Source organism: Primulina eburnea, chromosome 3 (genome assembly GCF_022965805.1).
Source record: "Primulina eburnea isolate SZY01 chromosome 3, ASM2296580v1, whole genome shotgun sequence".
In the NCBI taxonomy this organism is placed as follows: domain Eukaryota; kingdom Viridiplantae; phylum Streptophyta; class Magnoliopsida; order Lamiales; family Gesneriaceae; genus Primulina; species Primulina eburnea.
In genome coordinates this window covers 51653273-51675353 of record NC_133103.1, presented here as the reverse complement: position 1 = coordinate 51675353, position 22081 = coordinate 51653273, and the positions used below count along the sequence as shown (strand labels likewise).

Genomic DNA, 22081 nt, shown 5'->3' with positions numbered 1-22081 from the left:
AAGTCATAATTCCAAAAATGACCTTCTTTATTACATAATTTGCATTATGTTTTATAAAATTTAAAAATACTAAAATACCATTTTTCTATGAACATATATGTTCCATTTTCATGATTCATTTGTTTAATTATCTATTATTTCTTTTTAAGAGTTGATTTAATATTTATTTTGTATTAAATAATATATTAGAGCCATCAATTCTAGACAATATTATAATGATTTGATATAAACAAAATTGGTAATCGAATGAGTTTGCCATAACTCATATATCTACGCAGTACGTACACAATAATATCAATATAAAATCAAATTTTTTTGCATAAAAATTAAGTGGAAAAAAAAAGAAATTCATACTTGTTTATTTATAGAAATAAGATTGATGTGTTTCACGGCCACTTTTATACGTACGGAATTGATGAGATAATAAAATAAAGAGTTTGAGATGAATAAATTGATGGTGAATAAAAATTAAAAGATAGGAGATATCTTTGTAATCTGATATGATAAAAAGATAATTTTGGTAAATGAATTTAACTTAAGGTTGAAATTGATTATAATATTTATGCTACGCTTATTTAAGAAAATATGTTTTTTTATTATTATTAGGTATAGGCCAAAGGTACAACCAATTAGCAAAAAAATGCCAACATGGATGGCCCATAACCTAAGACTCAGAGGTAAATCCATTAAGACATCACCACTCGTGTGATTGTCACTGTCTGTTCAGCTAAATCGAGAAATCTCCACCAAAATCGTTGCCTCGAAATTCGAAAAATAGTAAGAATTTTAAAGTCATACTGGATAAAATATTTATTTGTTAATTTTGCGATTCTATAAAATTTAAAGTATTTGCTATCTTTGTTAACCATTTCAGTTATATTCGTAATTGGAATCATAAAAATCTCGCAAGTCAAATTTTATTTTCCCGAATTAAATATCTCCAACTTGATCCACCTTCTCAATATATACAACTTTAGAATTTCTTTTTGGTTATTGAAAAAGAATTGCTAACATCGATATGTTCGACATGAGAAATAACCAGTATATGAAATATGCATACATGTTTGACGCATAGACATTAGATATACGATGTACCAATATCTTTTGTAGGATAAAATTATATGAGTAGGTCTCTTGTGAGACGGTCTCCCGAATCTTTATATTTGAGACGAGTCAACCCTACCGATATTCACAATAAATAGTAATTCTCGTAGTATAAAAAGTAATAATTTTTCACGGATGACCCAAATAAGAGACATATCTCACCAAATACGACCCGTGAGATCGTTTCACACAAATTTTTGCCAAAATATATATAAACCTGCTCCGAGGAGGATTTGACAAAGACCAAGAGAGTTAATCAACACTTCAAATATTTTTTTTTACTTTTATACAAGTATTTTAAAAAATATTTAAGCAATATATTCCCTCCCTCTAATTTATTGAATTTTTTTTTTTTACATACATTCTTACTCATGAAAACCATAGGTTACCTACTATAATAATTTGAGACAATATTCTATAGATGAATAGTAGTAAATGCCGGTTGGATATAACTTGTAGTTGAATCAGTGATGGGAAATTGAGGGGGTTGGGAAATAGATTGGTATGTGGGGTGTGATTTTACATAGAACACAAGAATTTGTTTTGAGTATATCTCAAAACACATGGGCTTGATGGGAAATAAGTCAAACAAAATTGGACCCTTTGAGTATGATTACTTTTTTTGGGGACAAACATGGATCTAATACAAGAAATATAAATGTTTTATCAGGTACAATAATTATACAATTGAGAGAATGATCAAAACTTGATGTTTGATTTACGGTATTGTTTAAAAAATATTGTTTTCAAAAGACCTCATACAAGTTATGCAGGTCAACTGGTTTCAGTTTTAAGAAAGTTTGTTGAAATTGGATTTTATATCTTTTGGTCTTACTAAATCTTGGTGTTGGTTGAACTTTGAATATTTCTTTATTTGGACAAACACAATAATCAGCAAATCATAGTTCGCGAAACAGGTCAACCCTGCTCATATTTACAATAAAAGATAATACTTTTGGCATAAATAGTACTTTTTAACGAGTGACCCAAAATCATTCCATATTAGTACTCCACACATTTATTATTGTATTCTATATCGAGTAAAAGACAAAAAACACATGACACCGTATACTATTTTTGTTATTGTCCAAGTACAAGTAATTATGATCTTTAAAATTCGAACATTGCAATCTATCTATAAAAGGACAATTGAAGACTTGGACACCACTCTACGAAATATTTTTCATCTATCTTATATTTTCAAGTAAAGTCAAGCTCTACTGATACATTTTCAAGCACACGCATAAAGTATTATCTGATCTATTTGAAGAATCTTATGTATTTTTCTATCTCACACGTGTATTTATTCTTATATCATTTAAAGTGTGAGCGTTTGTAACTTAAATAAACAATTTTTTGTGCAGATTTGTCTAAGTTGTGAAATTTGTATGCTAAGAGTTTCAGCAAGACAACTGGTAAGTCTTGTTAAAGTGAATTATTATAATTCTTGTAATTATTGAAGTCTTTTATTGAAATCATTTTGGAAATAAAATATTTCTGCACTATTATTCGATAAGTTGTTCACTACACTCAGAAGTTTTCCAAATTTGATCTTGACAGTCAATAACAGTTCTGATCCCCAAAGTTTAACATAATAAAATTTTGTGAAGTATCTATTCACCTATTTTTAAACACCTTCATTGATCATAAAATCATAGATTGCAAAAAATGTAATTATTGAGACGTAAATTATATACATAGAGCATGGCATAGAAGAGCTTGAATGAATAAATAAATAAATAAATAAATAGAAAACAAAAAATATCATTCCCATGTACATCCCCATCTTAAATGAAAATTTGACTTTTATTGGTAACACGAGAGAATTTCTTTGAGCATATCTCAAGACACATGGACTTGGTGGGAATTATGACAAACATTGGGTCCTTTGAACATATAATAGCTATACGAGGGAATACACACGGATTTAATCCAAGAAACATCTGACCCCATATTAATTCATAAATTTTATGTGTATTAAATTCAAATTTGAATTTGATAACACAAAATATTCTTTCATCCTCATCATACAATTTACAGATCGCAAAATTTAAGTGAGATTGTCTCATAAGTTAATTTTTTAAGATATATATTCTATTTGAAAAATATAGATCGAGTATAAATTTTTACGAGTTATTGTCTTTTAATATGAGACTCTATAATTTTATATAAGAAAGATACAAATTGTTCCACTGAATTTCCTTATATGTATATTATGGATTATTATTTTAACAGATATGTTTTAAAATTTGAAAACATTTTTTTTTTATATAGAAATACAACAGAATTTTGATATCAATATATATTTGATGTTAAAAACTTGTGTGAGATGGTCTCACGGGTCGTATTTTGTGAGATGAATATCTTATTTGGGTCATCCATGAAAAAAATATTATTTTTTACGCTAAGAGTATTACTTTTTATTGTGAATATCGATAAGATTGATCCGTCTCACAGATAAAGATCCGTGAGATCGTCTCACAAGAGACTTACTCATATTTGATAGGTACCCAAAACGTATTTTTAAATATAAAAAAAAACAAAATTGAAAAAGTATTTGTCATAAGTTTCGAGGACACTTTTATTTGAAAGCGACGTATCATTTCTTTATTTGTAAATTAATATAACATGAGAAAAAAAAGTTTAAAAAATAATGAATATCACGATTATAGGATTAATTAATTATTTAAAAATATCATGTCATATCATAATATATTGGATTATTTAATTTTTAAAATTATTATATGGGTAATAGAAAATTTGACAAAAATATTATATGGAATATAATATAATAACACAAAAAACTCACATGTGACGGTGTTACATATTAATTTTGTGAAACAAATCTATAATAAGACCTGAATCAAGAAAAAATATTAATTTTTCGACAAAACTTGTGTGAGACGGTCTCACGGGTCGTATTTTGTGAGACATATATCTTATTTGAGTCATCCTTGAAAAAATATTACTTTTTATGCTAAAAATATTATTTTTTATTGTGAATATCGGTATAGTTGACCCGTCTCACAGATAAAGATTCATGAGACCGTCTCACAAGAGACCTACTCTTATTTTAAGCTAAATTAGTATTTTTCACTTTAAAGATGAATTAGGTTGATCTCACTTACGAAATAGATACGTGATATCGTTTCAAAATATATCTTACTTATTTGATTATATATTTTAAGGATGAGTGAATCTCATGTGAGACCGTCTCACGGATCTTAATATGTGAGACGGATCAACCCTACGGGTATTCACAATAAAAAATAATATTCTTAGCATAAAAAGTAATACTTTTTCATGGATAACCCAAATAAGAGATCCGTCTTACAAATATGACTCGTGAGACCGTATCACACAAGTTTTTGCTTTTAAGGAATAAATAAAGATAGATTGCTGAAAAAGGATTAAACAAAATTAAAGCCGATGTTGTTAAAAACAAGCACAATCAGATATAATAATCAGTCAAAGATTTACCATCTTCAAGTCTTTTACCAAAGATATCAAAGCAACAATATTAAACTTTAAACATCAATGAGATAATTTACAAAGTATATATGAAATAATTAATTTAATTTTGTTTAATAATATAATATTTTTGAGTAGAATAAGAATTTATAGAAAAAAAATTAAAACTAAGAAAATAATAATAGTTGAAATTAATTTTTTTTAAAAAAGAAATTAATTTTTTTTTTTAAAAAAAGAAATAAAAAATGCCCTATATTGTTTTTAGATGGTAAAAATCTTGATCGTGCACATCTTTGATTTCTCTAAAGAAAGTGTAGGCTTGTCCCTATCATGTCCCCTTCTTGCCTCCATTCTGCAGACATTTTTTCACAAAGATTCCCACAAACGATGTCATTATTTATATTTTTTTCACATAGATTTTTTATATTATTATTATTATTTAAATATTATTGCTATTATATATTTTTATATATAATTTTTTAAGACATGAAAATCCGTGATCATTTTTTTTTACGAATTGGGTAAATATTTGAACTAACATAATAGTTTAAAATTCACGTTAATCAAGTAAATAATACCACACTTACAGGCTCGCTCGATGTGTTGATAAGTTGCTACTTATTTGCGGAGATCAACTTAAACATGTTGAGAATTTTAAAAAATTCGAGTGATATCTTTATAATTTTTAACAAAGTGTCGATCTTTTTAATGTGCTTCGGTCGAAAAATTGTGCTAGAAAGCCTTGAATTGTTGTTGATTTGAAATTGACAAAAATTTGTGTAAGACGATCTCATGGTCGTATTTTGTGAGACATATCTCTTATTTGGGTCATCCATGAAAAATTATTATTTTTTATGTTAAGAATATTACTTTTTATTGTGAATATCGATATGATTGACCTGTCGCACAGATAAAGACTCGTGAGACTATCTCACAAGAAACCTACTCTTTGAAATTTTAAATAAGCCATTCCCCCAGAAAAATAAATAATCTTTGTGGAATTTTTTATTTGCAAAACTAATAATAAAATTACTGTAAAAAAAAGAAAGAGTTAAAATAGGAGATGTCTTAGCTTTCTTGACCTATAAAAACACCATTCATTTTCCTAACTCGGCGCGACACGTTTTCTTTCGGAATCTCCAAAGAAACTTTATTCAGAGCGTATTACGGATCTTGAGACGAAAAGGGATCCAAATTTCTTGAATTTTGAGCAAAATCTGCGGGAATGGAAGGTGTTTTAAAGGGCGATGTAAATGATCTAAATTTGGAGGCAACTGAGCTGAGATTGGGGTTACCTGGAACAGATGAATCTTATACTGCTAAGAACAACAAGCGAGCCTCGCCTGAATCTGTCGAGAAGATTGGATTCAACGGCGATTCAGCGGCAAAGTCCGGCGACCCGGTTACTGTGCAGCCACCCAAGTAAGAAACTCACTCAACTTTGTCTTTCTTTTTCGTGTTTAACCGAATGGCTTGGAAATTTTAGATATTAAGCACAAATTTTTTAATGCTTAAGAAGTTAGATGATGGGAAGATAATTCATATTTTGACAGTAATTCTTATATGTTTTAAGGGAAAAAATTCGCTCAAGTACATAAAATCTGCAAATGGCTTGTTGAATTAACTGGGTATTTGATGACAGGGCACAGATTGTGGGGTGGCCGCCGGTGAGATCCTACCAGAAGAATAATCTCCGGCCAAATAAGACGGAATCTGAAACTGGGATTTATGTGAAAGTTAGCATGGATGGTGCTCCTTTTCTTAGAAAGATTGATTTGAAGGTTTACAATGGATATTCTGAGCTGCTTAAAGCTCTGGAAAGCATGTTCAAGTTCACCTTAGGTAGGGATTTACATTTGTTTACGAGTTTTCGTTTTTTTTACATAGAATATTGGCTCTGGGAAGTAGGGAATTTAGTTGATGATGATAAATGAAAGTAAGCTTATTCTTTTTATTATGTTAGATTAGATATGATCTTTGAAATTTTGGTTAGTTAAAGATGCTAATCTAATGTATTTGTAGAAAAAGTTAAAATCTTTTAAGGTGAGCGGCTGTTTTTATTTGTTGTATACATACTGTTTGCAAGTTCGAGTATTTTTTGAGTTTCTTGATTCTTGGGGAGATTTGTAACGAGGGATCTATCTATACTTTTGGTGATCATCAGGTGAATACTCAGAGAGAGAAGGTTATAATGGATCTGAATATGCACCTGCTTATGAAGATAAAGATGGTGACTTGATGCTTGTTGGAGATGTTCCATGGGAGTAAGTCCTCTGCTCTAATTTCGACCTCTTTATTTACTCAGAGACGGCAGGATAGAGGGATGGTTTGGAGCAAAACTTAAAATTTCGAAGAGATGTATGTATATAGAATCCGGATGTTAACTGGTAAAAACAATACATGGATTACTGCAAATAATTTATGTCTTTTTCTGTCTGATTTTTTAAAATATGATCTGAGCTTTCGTCCTCCCCTGATTTTTTGCAGGATGTTCATCTCATCTTGTAAGAGACTGAGAATCATGAAGGGATCAGAAGCTCGAGGTTTGGGTTCCGGTGCGTGAGCTAAACACTGTTTCCGTGGGTTGTTAAGGATCGTGGGATCATCTGTTAGATGATTATACTCCCATCTCCTGTTCTATATATATACTCGTCATGCCTGGTGAATCGGTTATGAAGATGTTTTCGACAACGTTTGTCGTCGTGCTTATGCATACGTGAAATCCTAGATGGAATATCATTTGCAATAGAAGATCTGGACTGCGAAAACAGGAAGTGATCGAAATATATCCGAGGAAGATATAATTCCTTCATGTTTTTTTTTTCTGTTTTTCCCCCATGGATTCACTAGGTTTATGTATATGTGGTGTGCTACACGAAAACTGTAAAAGAAACTATTGTGGTTTTTAGTAGTATCCAGACATTTTCCTTGTAATAAATCCATTTGGAGACTTATTTGCTTTTCAAGGAATTACATATGTTCAAGAATATTTGTTCTAATATTTTTTTTGCATTCTACTCGACCGCAAACGCCCGAAACAGCTCAAAAACAATATGGCTAAAATCTTCGTTGCATATTTGCATTGTGTTGGGTACATGTGAATATGGTGAACTCCATCGTTGGATTTCGGGAAGTGCGTGGATAATTTTGTAACGATATCAATCAAGGTATGATGATATTCAAATAGGCAAAAAAAAAAAAAATTAGTCAGTGGTTAAGTCCAATATCTTGTGTATGTAGGAATCTTTTGTGGCGACGAAATTAATATTTGTTGCCTCGGGGATGTTGAATTTTCAACGAATTACTAGAATGTATAACGAAAGCCAATGTTACATTTTTATATATTATCATGTAGATTCAGTGAACCTCAATGCTAATTTTATATACTTATTATCCAGACAAAGACTCCACAAAAATATTTATGATTTTGCCAGAATCGAAATCTATTATTATATATTTGTAATGTTCTGTTGTTTTGTATGTTTGGAGTAGGGGTGCAAACGAACCGAATCGAGCCGAATAATAGTAAAAAAATCAGGCTCGAATTCGACTCGAAATAGGTATATTCGAGTTCGAGCTCGATTCGAAGTTCGATAATTTCAAATGTTTGGGCTCGAGCTCGGCTCGAAATGAAGTTCGAGTTCGAGTTCGGCTCGAAATATTCGAATATATTCGTGAACTATTCGAATTATTGCTCGGATATTAAGGTTTGAAAGCTCGAAATGCTCGAAATATTCGAAATATATATATATATATATATAATTATATTATATTAATAAAATATTAAGGCTCGCGAACTATTCGCGAGCTATCGAACAAAATAATTTGGGCTCGAGTTCGGCTCGAAAAAAAGTTCGAACATGTTCGAGTTCGGCTCAAATTCGATAAGTTCGAATACGAATCGAATATTTATCGAGCCGGCTCGAAAAACTCGCGAACATGTTCGATTCGTTTGCAGCCCTAGTTTGGAGTATATTCTTAGTTCCTGTTAATGTTATGGAAGAAACATATTTTGAATACATTCATCGAACTTACAAATACATGCAATATATTCATCATTTAGTTTGGGTCAATCCACGTAACGAGGTATTGTTTTTTGGTAAAAACTTGTGTGAGACGGTCTCACGGGTCGTAATTGTGAGACAGATCTCTTATTTGGATCACCCATGAAAAAGTATTACTTTTTATGCTAAGAGTATTACTTTTTAGTGTGAATATGGGTAGGTTGACCCGTCTCACAGATTATGATCCGTGAGACGGTCTCACATGATACTCACTCTTGTTTTTTAAGTCATTGTAGTAGATTTCAAATCGATCTTAGGATCTATCGAGTCACTTGAAATCATTCCTTCAAATACTCCATCAAGAGCCACATTTTTGTTTCTTTTCTTTTCTTTGCCTTCAATTCTACATTTCCGAAGCGTTTATAAAGAATGCTCGAATTGACGAAACCTATTTACCTCGATTGTTTAACAACCAGACCAGAATATGCTTTCACTGTAAAGAAAACTCAATCTTGACCTGAGAACTCAAGGCTGCTCCAACCCTGGCTCGCATAAATGCATATCTGACTCGTATTTCAAAACAAACAATCCAAGAGACAAATAAGATTGAACAGACGCTCAGTTCAGAAAGTAACGGAACGATGAGTTTTTCATGTACTGCATGAAATGCAACGTTTTCAAACAAAGTAACAAGTCCCATATGAATCAATTGCCATATAAGGAAGAACACTGCAAGCCATTTAAACTTGAAGTTCCATACCCGCAAATATTTGTACGAAACTGTCTGAGCTTGCAGCTCCATGATTCCTCAAAAATTAAATAGAGCTAGTCCTTCACTTGATGCTAAATGTTAGACGGGATAAATTGGTAAGATTGCCTCACCTTGTAACATCCTATTCATACTCCATGAGCATGTCAACGCTAGAAGCACCGAACGAGTCCTCTAAAAAACATCTTTAAAAATTGCTATGGAACAAGTTATGTATAACCTTAACCAGAGCTTAAAATTCAGTCAGTAATCCATATCTAACAGGAATCGTGTAGTTTGTATTCAGCTATGCAAACCAATCGTGTAGTTTGTATTCAGCTATGCAAACCTTTCCTCCCAAGTGCATGAAGAGAAATATTCAGGAGGTCAAATAACTTGAGCCTTCCGAGGTGTCTCCAAACTCGACCCTGGCTGATGGCCTGAAGCTTCAAATTGACTTCCAAAGCACTTTCAATCCTTGTGAAAGAATAATGAACAGCTCTCAGGATTATAAAATTTACCTTCAGCGAATCTCACTCTGTTACACGTTCTTCATTACTCTCTTCTGCCGTATCATCGTCCAGTTGAGGAACTCTGGGATCCTCCTTCGGTTCTTGGTTTGGATCATCCTCCAGGTCCTGGAGAATGCCAGGATCCTTGTTAACTTCAGAATCTGGGGACACAGTAATGGGATCTGAAACCACTATAATGGTTGAATTCAGAATCACTGAAGTCTGTGTTGAGCTTGCTGGCTCATTCTCAATATTGGTATCAGAAGTAAAGTATGATATGCCAAATCTCTGCCCATGAGTTAGTCCTGGACAATACCCCTGCAAATAACAAGACTTGGTAAAAAAAATCTCCAGTCCAGGAAAAAAAACTTTAATTTTTTTTGCAAGTTAACAAAAGAATTCTCCAATCTACATAAATAATGTTTGAAACAAAGCACTTAGTTTCCCTGAACAAAGACAAGTTTTTAGATCTCAGTCAAACATGGATCTCAGACAAGTTTTAAAACAACATTTTTGGATTACAGCTGAAGGACCAACATAAGACAAAATTGGCAACATGCTACATCATTATGATTTGTCGAGCATTCCAGGGAAACTCTATGCTCAAAAGGTCTGTATCTAAAATACAGAAATGTATAATTAATAAACCAAGTATGAAAACGTTGCAACCACAATACCAGAAACTGAAATTATATGCAAATAGAACTGATATGTTTTCCCAGAGTTAAACTTGTATACAAAAATCCTAGCAAGAGCTAGTATTTCCTAGCTAAGCTAGTCACAACAACCAACAAATAAAATAACTGAATGGCTAACTCAAAACAACTCCCTGCTCTTATATTACCCTTCCCCCTTCCCCAAGTTGTTGCTTCTAGAATTCTCTCCATGACAGTAAGCTGACTTTGGCCCAATACATTTAAGCCCCTAACAGGAAACACATAACTTCTCCAAGGATACCGGACAACCTTCTTAGGCATGTCTAACTGAATACAACTAAACATATCATACAGAGTTCTCATGAAAGTGAGGTTAAGCCAGAGCACGAGCCATACATGCTCTGGATATTTAGCATATGATACTTCATCCTAACCTTCATCAATCCGGAGAAGTGCGATCTTTGTAAATTGGCATGTGGTAAAAAATTGGGGGAGTCCGAGACTGTGTAGTATTCGCTTTGATTTCTATCCCTAGAGTCCTTGGAAATGTGTGAAGGGTATGTTTCCTGCCTTGGATTTCCGCTTCTGCAATATGCTCCAATGTATGAACAATGTTCAGTCACCAATGAAATTTGAGGAGTCGCAGGAAGTAAGTGGCCTTCCGTGCTAAAGATGTATCTGTAAATGTTAAGATTCCGCGCAATTATGGTTGAGATAGGGAGGCAGAGAAATTAATACAAAGTTATACTAATTGGGATAAAAAAAAGAAAAAGAATAACACAGCACAAGTGCCGAGAAACATAAACATATTCCACGAAGGAGCTGCAATTGATGAAACAAAAGAAGATTTTGGCCTGCTTTAAGCCAATAACTCTGTCTGCTCATATGATTATCCCGTGCTTTTACTCTTCGACCATAGATAATTGATGAAACAAAAAAAAGATTTTAGCATGCTTTAAGCCAATAACTCTGTCCACTCATATGATTATCACATAGACATTTCAGCTAATATCTATGGTCGAAGAGTAAAAGCACGGGAAGGTTTAACATTTGCGACTATGTTAGCATACTTAACCTTTAATTTTATAATTCGCACAAAATTTTTATTCAATTAACTTATTTGATGAAACATAACAGATAACAAAAGCAACTCACTTGTATGGGCCAGTTTCAACCAAGTTATTTGGACCAGCTGCTAGATCAAATAGCAGCCACAAATATTTTACCTGAATTAGTTCATACAAAATTGAGTGAAATATCACGATCAAATGCACAAGCCAGCCAGAGAGGAAAGAAGAGAGAGAAAAATAAAATCATGTGATTTAGAAGAGGAACTCAATAAAAGCGGTGCAGAACCAAATGCATGTATCTTGGAAAGTCTAAGTAGTTAGAGGACAAGACTCCACAAGATCATACAAAAAGAGTATGTATACAGCCACCGAGTGGTCTGTTGACAAGATGAATAGGTTCAAATGGTATCATACTTCAAATCAACGAGTTTTTATGCCTTGAACGTCCAACTCACCAGTTAATTATTTATAATGCCCATATTAGTTTCCAATGAAGAAGCCAGCAGTCGTTGATGTTTTCCTAAAATATTCATGCCAGTTGCAGAAACTACATACCAATACCAATTTTCCTTTGCAGTATTATTTCCACCTATCAGATTTGAAAATTAACAAATATGGTTCTATACAATATCAAAAGGAGCCTATAGAGTCTCCACTAAGCAAGGAGTCAAGGCGAAGGTATTAGAGGTGATAGATGAACATGTTAAAAAATGTCAGACTTGTAAAGGAGACTCAAAGAACTTACAGTCTCAGCCAAAAAGAAGCTTTCCATGTGATCTTCCTGCTGGTGAAATTCTACATCCGATATATGACAATATCCACAAGTGCATCGAGCCCCATACTGCAAGCTTGCTAGTATGTCACGTCCTGCGTCAAGAAAACTGAGCAGTTTGACAAAAGTCATATCTTAAACACATTGGGTAATTGAAATGAGACGCCAGGAGAATTGAGCTAAAAAATGGGAATATACAACCTCAGAGCACCAGAGGCAAATGCAAAAACCACTTATTTAGTGTCTATGTTCCAAGATATGTGGTTTGTACTAATGTGGCCTATAAAAAAATTCTATAGGTCTGTTTCACTCAAAAACAAGAAAATGTTTCAGCAAAAGATGTTTTGTTTGTGGGTGAGTGACATTAGTGGATTCTTCATAAAATCAAATACAACCTGGGATTTCGGGTAGCTTTATACAGCCAATATGTGCTTTCTATAAGTTCCGGGCGCAGTGGATAGCTTTTCTGACCTTGCTGAGATGAAAGAATAACAACTGATGAAAAATCATAATAGAGGAACAAAATGAAAAACAATTGTTGCCATTTACAGCTAAGTGTTCTACAGGTGCACTTTGGTCATTTCAAAATTCACTAAATCTTATCTTGCTATGTGACAGACATCAATGCACCACATTTATTAAATGCCCTTATTAATAATTCATCAGCCAAACAACCTATGCAGGTAATTCCTGGGGTAAATGGAAGTACTGACTCAAGAAAATAATTTAAGTGAGATGCTACAACTTAAACAAGGTTGAGAGCATATATAAAAATTATGTGGGTAGCAATCAAATTTACAAACAATTGAAGATGCATTTTATTGAAAAAGTTCTCAATTAACTCGTCGTCTAATGAATATGAAACGTATATGAGTGTTGACACAAAGAACAAAGACAAGTTTTTAGATCTCAGTCAAACATAGAGCTTTCCATGCCTAATAATCTCTTTATTTCTTTCTCAACTTGAGGGCTGGGGTGGACTGCTGTTAAGGGGTAGAGGTGGCCAGCAACAGGAAGAATCCTCTAACTCATATGGGGCCAGCGCAAGAATTTCATTATTTTTATGTTATTTTAGCACGGTAGCTATTCATCTTAGCAACCGGTGTCACAAAGTTGTATGTTCACGAACTCCTGTCTCCACTGTCCAAACTAGATGTCAACTGACATAAATAAGGATTTGCAAGTTCAACGCTCTGTAGGTGTTTCACTCTGGTAAAATGACAAATTAGCAAAATTCGAGCAAATAAAATGGAAATGGGGAAGCGCAAATCCTTGGATTAACACAGACGAACAAAATGATAACAATAATCAGCCAACCTGAACATTGAAAGTGGCCAGATTGAAACCTTCTGGAGTGAAACCATAACGTTTCCAGACACTGAAAAAGGCAGCATGTGTTTTAATTGCAGGCTCAATATCCCCAGCCAGAACCTTCAAGAAGCATTGTGAACTGTTCAACTTACTCATAAAATTAAAACTTGCATGACTCCATGATAAAACGACAAGTATAAAGTTTAACAATAAAAAAACACCTGAAGTCCAGGCCAAAATGCCTGAAGGCTATTAAATAAGGGCCAGACAAGGGCTGCGGAATTCATGTTTACCTCTACATACCTACATACAATAAAAAACATCACCAGAACATTTGTAATGTGAAAAAAGCGGCAAAAATTAAAAGAAAAAAGGCAAATGTTTGAATACATCTGGAATAATATGTAACTAGAGACAGTTGGTATATGAATTTACATACCATGGATCATTATAAAGATAGTGCATTGCAGCCCTATAAGCTTCTTGGAAGATGAAAAGATACTCTTCATCACCAAACAACAAATAAGCCTGAAGCCAACTCAATGATGATTAAAGGGGTGGTAAAACAATTTGCATATCCCACAAAATAAGTTCTGAAGTTCCAAGAAAGTACCAAAATACAATATATATATATATATATATATATATATATATATATATATATATATATATATATATATATATATATATATATAATGAAGTAAATATCTAGAACATAATTAAAGGAACATTAACTTGAGTTGCACTTTGAAAGAAGTATTTGTTTTGGGAAATGATTTGAAGAATGGATTTTAAATGATGTATATCTAGGTTCATCTGGGGTGTATTTGAATTCTAGTAGAATTACTACTGAAAATACTAAACTTTACATAGAGAGGATTTGAAATTCACTTAAATTTATTATATCCAAACAAGTCAAAAAATTTGAAATTATGGATTTGAATTCCATAATTTCAAAATTCATCAATTCTAACATAAGCTAGGTCAAATCTCTAAAGCTGATGTGGTATTCCAGTGTGAAATTAAAGCATGGAAGACTTGTTTGAATTACATGCCTCCTCGATGAATCTTCAAATGAAAGTATGGATAATCCAAATAACTGCCGAAAGATAAGTTCAAGTTGCCTTAACAGTAAACATGATTGAGGGTGTTCAAGGGTTACAAGAGAAGTCCTATGTTATATTGGTCATATGCTATTTGACAAGATCAGGTTGTAGATCGTAATCCAATGAGTTTTAGTAAGGCCTCGTGACGTTTTTATAAGCCAAGACGAAGTGGAAATTAAGATGCGTTCTAAAGCAGCCACAATGGTCACATCATATATAATAAGGAATGCTAGTAGTTGGATTTTAGCAATTTGGTGACCAAAGCTACACCAAAAAGCTTTGAACAGCCCATTATACATTGGAAGTTAGAACAAGTAGAAAAATGAACATCAATATTATCAAATATCTGAAATGCAAGAAAAATGTTCCAGGAAAACTTTTGTAACATTTAAAAGGTCATCCTCAATATTACCAGGAGACATAATATATAAAAAGAATAAATGGAAAACAAAAGAGATCAGTATGAAATACAGAAAGTTCTCGACATAATTCTAACAGGAATCACCTTTAATAGATATTCATAGAAAGAGTCTATACTTGTCCCAATTCCCGCATCCTGCAACCCAACAAACAATTGCAGTTTACCAACTCCACTATCCCTTAAAAGTTACCGAATTAAGTTAATATACCTTATATACTTCACTTACACAAAAATACTTAAATATCAACAAGGAAGGTTCTCCAATATAAATAAATCAAAGAAAGAATAAGGCATCATCTCTGTTACGTCTCAATCCACAAAACTCCAACAAAACCAGTAATAAAAGAGAATATTAATTGTTAAGATCTATAAAGAAAATGACAAATCTTCACGAGAAGAACGGCCGCTTAGAGCAGAAAATATTCATAACAGAACATCTTCCCTCTCCCCTAGCATTGGCTAGCAAAAACTGTCATAAAATTCAAATCTACTAAAATAACTAATCCCACCCCATTTTATTCTTGACAAAGTACAAAATAACTAAACCCATTTGGATCCAACCCACTATTACCCATAAACCCAAACAAACTATTACCCATAAGCCCAAGCCCATAACAATCTCTCAAATGATAACACCCTTACAGCACAATGAATAAAGAAAAAATTGCAAAGGAAGAAAAGAATTGCATAATTAATAGAACAAAAAATGAAATCATTACGTCCGAAATAAATAACCAAGCATGGTAAGATATGAACCACAGAAAGAAACATCCATCTCCTTTTTATAGCTATCACGTTGAAAAACTAACCTTCTGAGTCCATTCACCAGAAAAAACATCTATATGAGCACCAACTAAATTAATCCTTGAACGACGAGACCAAAGTCCTCGAACAGCATTTTTTGTGACTTGCTCAAAAACTGCATTTACCATGAAGGACAGCGGGGAAGTGTAAGAAAATATTAAAATTTCCTTGCAGTATTACATGGTAGCAGGTTGAGCTTTTCTAAAAGAGATAAAAACACATCGAATTCTGATGAAAAGGCATTAAACTGAATCATCTTGTTGGATAAACTATTTATTATAGTGACCACATCAAACATGTTTTTGTTTATTCAAAGGTCGCCGGTTGTAAATGTTTTATGGTGCATGATATAGAAACCTCAACATGAACTACGAAGTAAGATAATTAGATAACAAAAAAGATTCTAGTCTACTGCCTCTTTAGACAATGTCAAAGAGCAACCCTTAGAAATGTTCTCATTACGTAATCTTCTGGGAGAATATTTGATTTTCGCTTCTCTCAGATGAGACAAATTGCACTTTCATGACAGGATATTCTTTGATAGTAATTAATACAACACTTGCATAAGAAATACTGATAAAAGTAAACAGAACTTGATAATAATATTCAAAAATCATTTCAATACTTACTGGGATCATATGTCAGGCGGCTGAGCACCCCAAACTCTAATGTCAGGGTTCCACCACCAGCTGTTGATGTTATCTACACACATATGATCTTCAAAATTAGTAAATAATTTTCGTTTTATACAAAAAAGATAGGCAGAGACGAGCGAGAAAATAAAATCATCATAAATGAATCAGATCTAATCAACAAACTTGGTCTCCCACCGGTCAGATCATCATCAATTATTCACTGCGGTCTGCGTATAATCACATGATCTCAGAATCTAGAGGAAGATATGGTATCACGAATGGAACTTCCCATCGTCTGGCTGAGAATACATGGCGTAAAAAATTCCATGGTATTTAACATTGCATTCGACCGACAGATTTGATGGATTTGGATTTCAAATTCTTATCATGGAAACATTCAAATTGTTTGGGTAATTTTCCCACGGATTTCAAATTCCTCATTTTCAAGTTTAAGTTGATTTTGAGCCAAAATAAGTGTATTAAAATACCCACAAAAGTTTAAATACCACAAATCGATCATTATATATTATTTCTTATAGTTTTATTACTAATAATGGAAGTAAATAGTACTTGAAGAGAGAAGAGAGAAAAGAGAACACAAAGAAGCTTTGCCTTGCTTTCGTTTTCATCAACACCGAGCAATAGGTTTACTGATCCAAAAGGAATCCCTGCCACAAAAATAACAATTAATAGTCAGAAGACCACAAAAACCTATAAGAAAAGGTTGCATATTCATTACCTAAATATAAATGAAGTTAATGACATGTTTATTTGTGTTAACTTTCCAATTTAATCACTTGTTTCAACCACTCAGATGTTTCGTTAAGATGAAAAATATGCAAAAATGCAATTGTTCTAACAAGCTGATGGGAAAAAGGCAAGGATAGCATGTTCTTAATTGATAAGACAAATGATGAATATTATTTTTTTAACTGGTTTTTCAAACCCGTTGACCGACAAAACTTTTTCAGTTTCTAATTATACCCTAAAAAAATAGTAAGCAATTAGGTGTATATTTATTCAAAACTTACTGAAGTTCAGAATGCTACCAGAAAAAAATGCGTAGAGTTTTATAGAGGAACAATAAATTCACGTGAATACAGTTTGTAACAATAAATTGGTTCTCAAAATTTGCAAAAATATCAAATTGTACCTGTAGGAGTATCAAAAGCAGGTAACATCCTGCGACCTAAATCCTCTGCTAAGCGAAGTAGCTCATCATCATATGAAGGTATCCTCATGCCCTAGAAGTTCAAAATCAGCATTCATAAATTCTGAAGTATTGAGATTGAAATAGCACAGTCATTTTAAAGTTTCCAGGGATGAACAAGAGTTCTCCAATAATTTTTATCAGGATTAGGATTAAATAATGCAGTTGGCAAAGACCCATCAACACTTGCTTCACAAAAAAATAAAAGCATAGATACAACAAAACTTTTGAAGTTGGATGTGACCTACATAACTTGGATTTTCTAAAGGCTTTGAGGTAACAGCATCTACTTAAAATGGGAAAATAGACACTTGCTAGCTTAACAATGGCTTGTTGTCACTTGTTCTATCTTAAGTCATAATGACACCAGAAACTAACTAGATATAAAAGGATAAATAACCAATAATTTAAAGCAAAAGGTAAATTTTAAAATTTTCATCAAATAGTAGCACAGAAGGTGTTGATAGCATTATTTTATACCGTATTATAATCACTTGCAAGGAGATGAGCAGACAATAAACCTCCAAGTATCCTTATAGTAGTTTCAAAGATGGAAACGGTCTTATTCTGCAATACAAAGCAAAAAAATTTAGTTGGAGAGATAAACCACAAACCAAAATGACACCTACAATTTTTTAATGCTTCACCCATCCAGACACTTTCGAACAACAAGAAGACAATGTATACGTAATATATATGAATAAACTAAGTTAAGTAATGGTTCATCTGATCAGTGTTATACCACTTTCAGGTCTGGTTCTAGATGGTACATTTTCCTTGAATATAGTCATTTGATTATAAGGTTTAACAGTGGTTCTTTGCTTCCAAGGCGTTTTAAGTTTTCAAGTTAACTAGTTCCACCTTGAGAAGTCACAGACTATTCAAGTGCCAGAAATGAAATGCAGAGCCCCATTTCACAATAAACTTACTACTTCTCACAGTTGAAGGGGTCATTTGATTTCGCCAAATGCATGAACCATGTCAAGTCACGTCTCATTAAATTAACAGTTCACAGCAATAAAAGAATAATATGTTCGTGCTGTTTGTTTTCCATTTTACTATTGAAAAACAGAAGAATAAATCCGGCGGGCTGATTAGAAAGATTACATCGTTATAACCAATTTACATCATAACAAACCAGTAGAACAACACAGTAATATATATTCTTATGTATTCCAGAAATGGGTGCATTATAGGCATGTGTCTTATCTCTAGCAGGGCGAGGAGAAAAATTAGCAATAATACACTGAACCTTGTTATCACAATAAAGTGACGTGAAACCAGACCAGGTAGATATTTCGAAGTTCATTTCCACATAAAACGAACATGAAGTCCATACTCACAATATCAAACCGTAGATTTTTACCAATCCATTCAACAGATGCTGAGAAGCGTTCTTGATCACCGAGCAAAGCCAGTGTGTCTAGTGAATCAATCTGGGCAGGCAAACATTCCAGCAGAATTACTAAAAAAAGATTGATAACAGTAACTAAGAAAAATAACAGTCATGAAACAGATTAATGGCAGTGAATCTCACCAATGTTAAAGCATATCCTCCAAGAGTATCTTCCCCACCACATGATAAAGGTTTCAATTCATCACGAGGAAATGCATGCTTCATGTACCCATCAAATGCATGATAAAACATTTCACGCACCTAAATTACACGCAAAAAGGTTCACCATCAAAAGGACATACTTTTAACTTGTGCGAAAAGAAAAGAGCAGTTATACTAGAATACTCTTAAATCAATGGAAAGAACAAACACTGTACCATTAAAATTGCATAATTCCGTCCATTCTTGTTCACTTGAAAAAATCACGGTCGTACAACCAAATATTATTGATTCTCAATAGGGTCTGAGATTTATCTTGACGGGGAAATCCAAATCAATCACAGTTTTCCTTTTGTCTAAATATATCATTAAATTTTAATGAACAAAAAGTGAAGTAGAAACTATATCCTATCACATTCCGACTTCATCTAATCTCAGGATAAACATCTCAGACGATACCCCAGTACCCGACTCGAGCAGCAACCAGACTTTTCTTAATCTTATCCCTCCCCTTTTGGCAGGAGAGTCATTAGGGTGAAAAACCTCATGGGAAGAAGAATTAGTGGAGTCTGACATGGAAAAGGACGAGTGAAGTGGTGCACTTGTATTAGTCAAAGAAGAATTGGTGGCTATAGATGTAATAGAAGCAGGAGAAAGATCACTACAAGTAGGTGAGGAGCCAGGTGGTGTGCGGTATGGAAAAGAAATTTGAGACGTGAACTGTGGAGGAGAATTCATCAGGACTATGGGTGAATTTTTTTCTCATTTGATGAGGAAGAATTGGAAGTAAAAGAAAATACACTAGAATAAGGACTCATCATTCAAAAATGACATGTCGACTGGTATAGACCCGTTCACGACTGTAAATCAAGACAAGGAGATAACCTTTGTAATTTGGCCCATCTCCTCCAATAAACACACAAAGACGGGAGCGAAGGTGGATGGAATTCAGAGGAGTGGATAAAATGGTATTCAAGAAGAAAGAAGAATGATTTAGAATAATAATACATGAGAGTTAGTGGAAAAACCTGCTCCCAACAGGCGATCAGAAAGGTACTCGAATTCATTTACAATCCCGAGTTTCCAGACACATCGCACTTCCGCTCGGGTCGAGGCTGCCCCTCGGTCCTAAGATGGATCAAAGAACAGTGGGGAACCTCCGCTGGTTTTTGGAATTCGACATCAGGAAGTATTTTCACACCATCGACTGACATCGACTCATCTCAATCTTTAAGGAAGAGATCGACGATCCCAAGTTCTTTTACTCCATTCAAAAAGTCTTTTCCGACGGATGACTCGTAGGAGGTGAGAAGCGTCCTTACTCCGTCCCACACAGTGTATTATTATCGGCCCTACCAGGAAACATCTACCTCCACAAGCTCGATAAGGAGATAGGGAGGATCCGACAGAAGTACGAAATTCCGATTGTTTAGAGAATTAGATCGGTTCTATTTACTTGGATATCAACGCAATAAAGTTATTCAGCAAATTTATTGGAATTACATTATCATCCCTGTTCTCATCCTCCAAATCCCCAAGAAAGAAGGGGCTCAGTTTCGGAACCAAACAGGGAACCATGATTTTCTCTATTCCGATGCATGACATAGAGCAGCACTGGATATATAAAACATATAATTACCAGGCGAGCCCACCCGGAAGCACAGTTTCACCATCCCAAATTGAAATGCTCGAGCTTGACACCTAATTACCTAATAGACCAAATCCCACCATTCAATTCTATCGTGATCCATCCCACTTAACAATGAGGAACCCAGCTGGCCTTGAAAACACGACTGATGCTTTTAAAAAAATAAATAAAATAAAATCGCCGCTGCATTAAATTCTTGGGTATCCCCAGCAGCTAAATTATCTGCCATTCAGTTCATTATAGCCTTAAAGCATAGAAACATCTCCAATAACACAAAAAACATCCCAAAAAAACTCAGAGAAAAGAACAAATGATCCATGAAACGATCACCGGATGATTGTGACTCCATCATTAAAAGGAATCCATCCAACATTTCTTAATTTCCACCATTGACGTAAACTTGCAGTGTACCTCATCTCTGAGCTGCTTCGTCTCCTCCTTGGTGACACCTTCAGAGAGAACTTCAAATGCAAAATACCCAGAAAACAATAGTAAAACCAGCAAAATCGGTTTCTTCGAGACTCCCATAGATCTCCGTGTGCGCGTTGTTCGTCTGAGTTTGGGGCTGTGAAAGAGAGAGAAGGGGGGATGGATCGATATACCCGACGAATACTTCGAAACTGAACCGAATCACTGTCGGAGCTAAAATCGTGCAAAAAGTCAATAGCGACTCTCACTTGTATGGCTTATCTGATAAGAGCGTTTTTAATATCAGTGAAAAATAAATTTTCCCTTTTTTAAAAAAGTATAAATAAAAGAATTATTCTTAAAAAAACTCTAATTTTTTAAACACAAAAAAAAAAAAATTCCTAATCAATTCTACACTCAAGCTTAAAGCTAAAACCCTTTTTAGGTCAATTAATTCCAAGTGAGAAAAATTTATTAATGATACCATTTAAAATAATTATTGAATATTAGGAGAAAAGAAGAATAAATTTTATAGGTCAAAACTTGGTTTTTGGTAAGTTAGGATTAACTGACCAACGAAAGCTTTATTTTTTAGAGTCAACGTGAATTCGTAGTGGACAATTGACTTGAATTTGGATTTTGTTGT

At 33.4% G+C, this 22081-nt stretch overlaps 2 protein-coding genes across 4 annotated transcripts; one reads left to right on the top strand and one right to left on the bottom strand.

Moving 5' to 3' along the window:
* Positions 1–5657: 5657 nt before the first annotated feature.
* Positions 5658–7343, top strand: LOC140827869 (auxin-induced protein 22D). Its single transcript, XM_073190785.1, has 4 exons — positions 5658–5997; positions 6218–6417; positions 6740–6839; positions 7063–7343. The coding sequence occupies exons 1-4, from the start codon at positions 5801–5803 to the stop codon at positions 7136–7138; spliced, it is 573 nt and encodes a 190-aa protein (XP_073046886.1). The 5' UTR covers positions 5658–5800; the 3' UTR covers positions 7139–7343.
* A 1867-nt stretch (positions 7344–9210) lies between these two features.
* Positions 9211–21675, bottom strand: LOC140827867 (alpha-mannosidase I MNS4). 3 transcript variants are annotated; one of them, XM_073190780.1, is made up of 17 exons: positions 21439–21675; positions 19362–19481; positions 19168–19260; positions 18305–18391; positions 17768–17858; positions 17227–17282; positions 16609–16681; positions 15985–16094; positions 15260–15310; positions 14088–14176; positions 13870–13951; positions 13655–13768; positions 12733–12812; positions 12311–12446; positions 11651–11721; positions 10930–11173; positions 9211–10157 (listed from the first exon to the last, which is right to left on the bottom strand). In XM_073190780.1, the coding sequence occupies exons 1-17, from the start codon at positions 21553–21555 to the stop codon at positions 9861–9863; spliced, it is 1911 nt and encodes a 636-aa protein (XP_073046881.1). In that variant the 5' UTR covers positions 21556–21675; the 3' UTR covers positions 9211–9860. The 3 variants fall into 3 exon arrangements, with proteins under 3 accessions (XP_073046881.1, XP_073046883.1, XP_073046882.1); XM_073190782.1 differs by lacking the exon at positions 21439–21675 and adding an exon at positions 21019–21408; XM_073190781.1 differs by lacking the exon at positions 21439–21675 and adding an exon at positions 19598–19745.
* Positions 21676–22081: the final 406 nt, after the last annotated feature.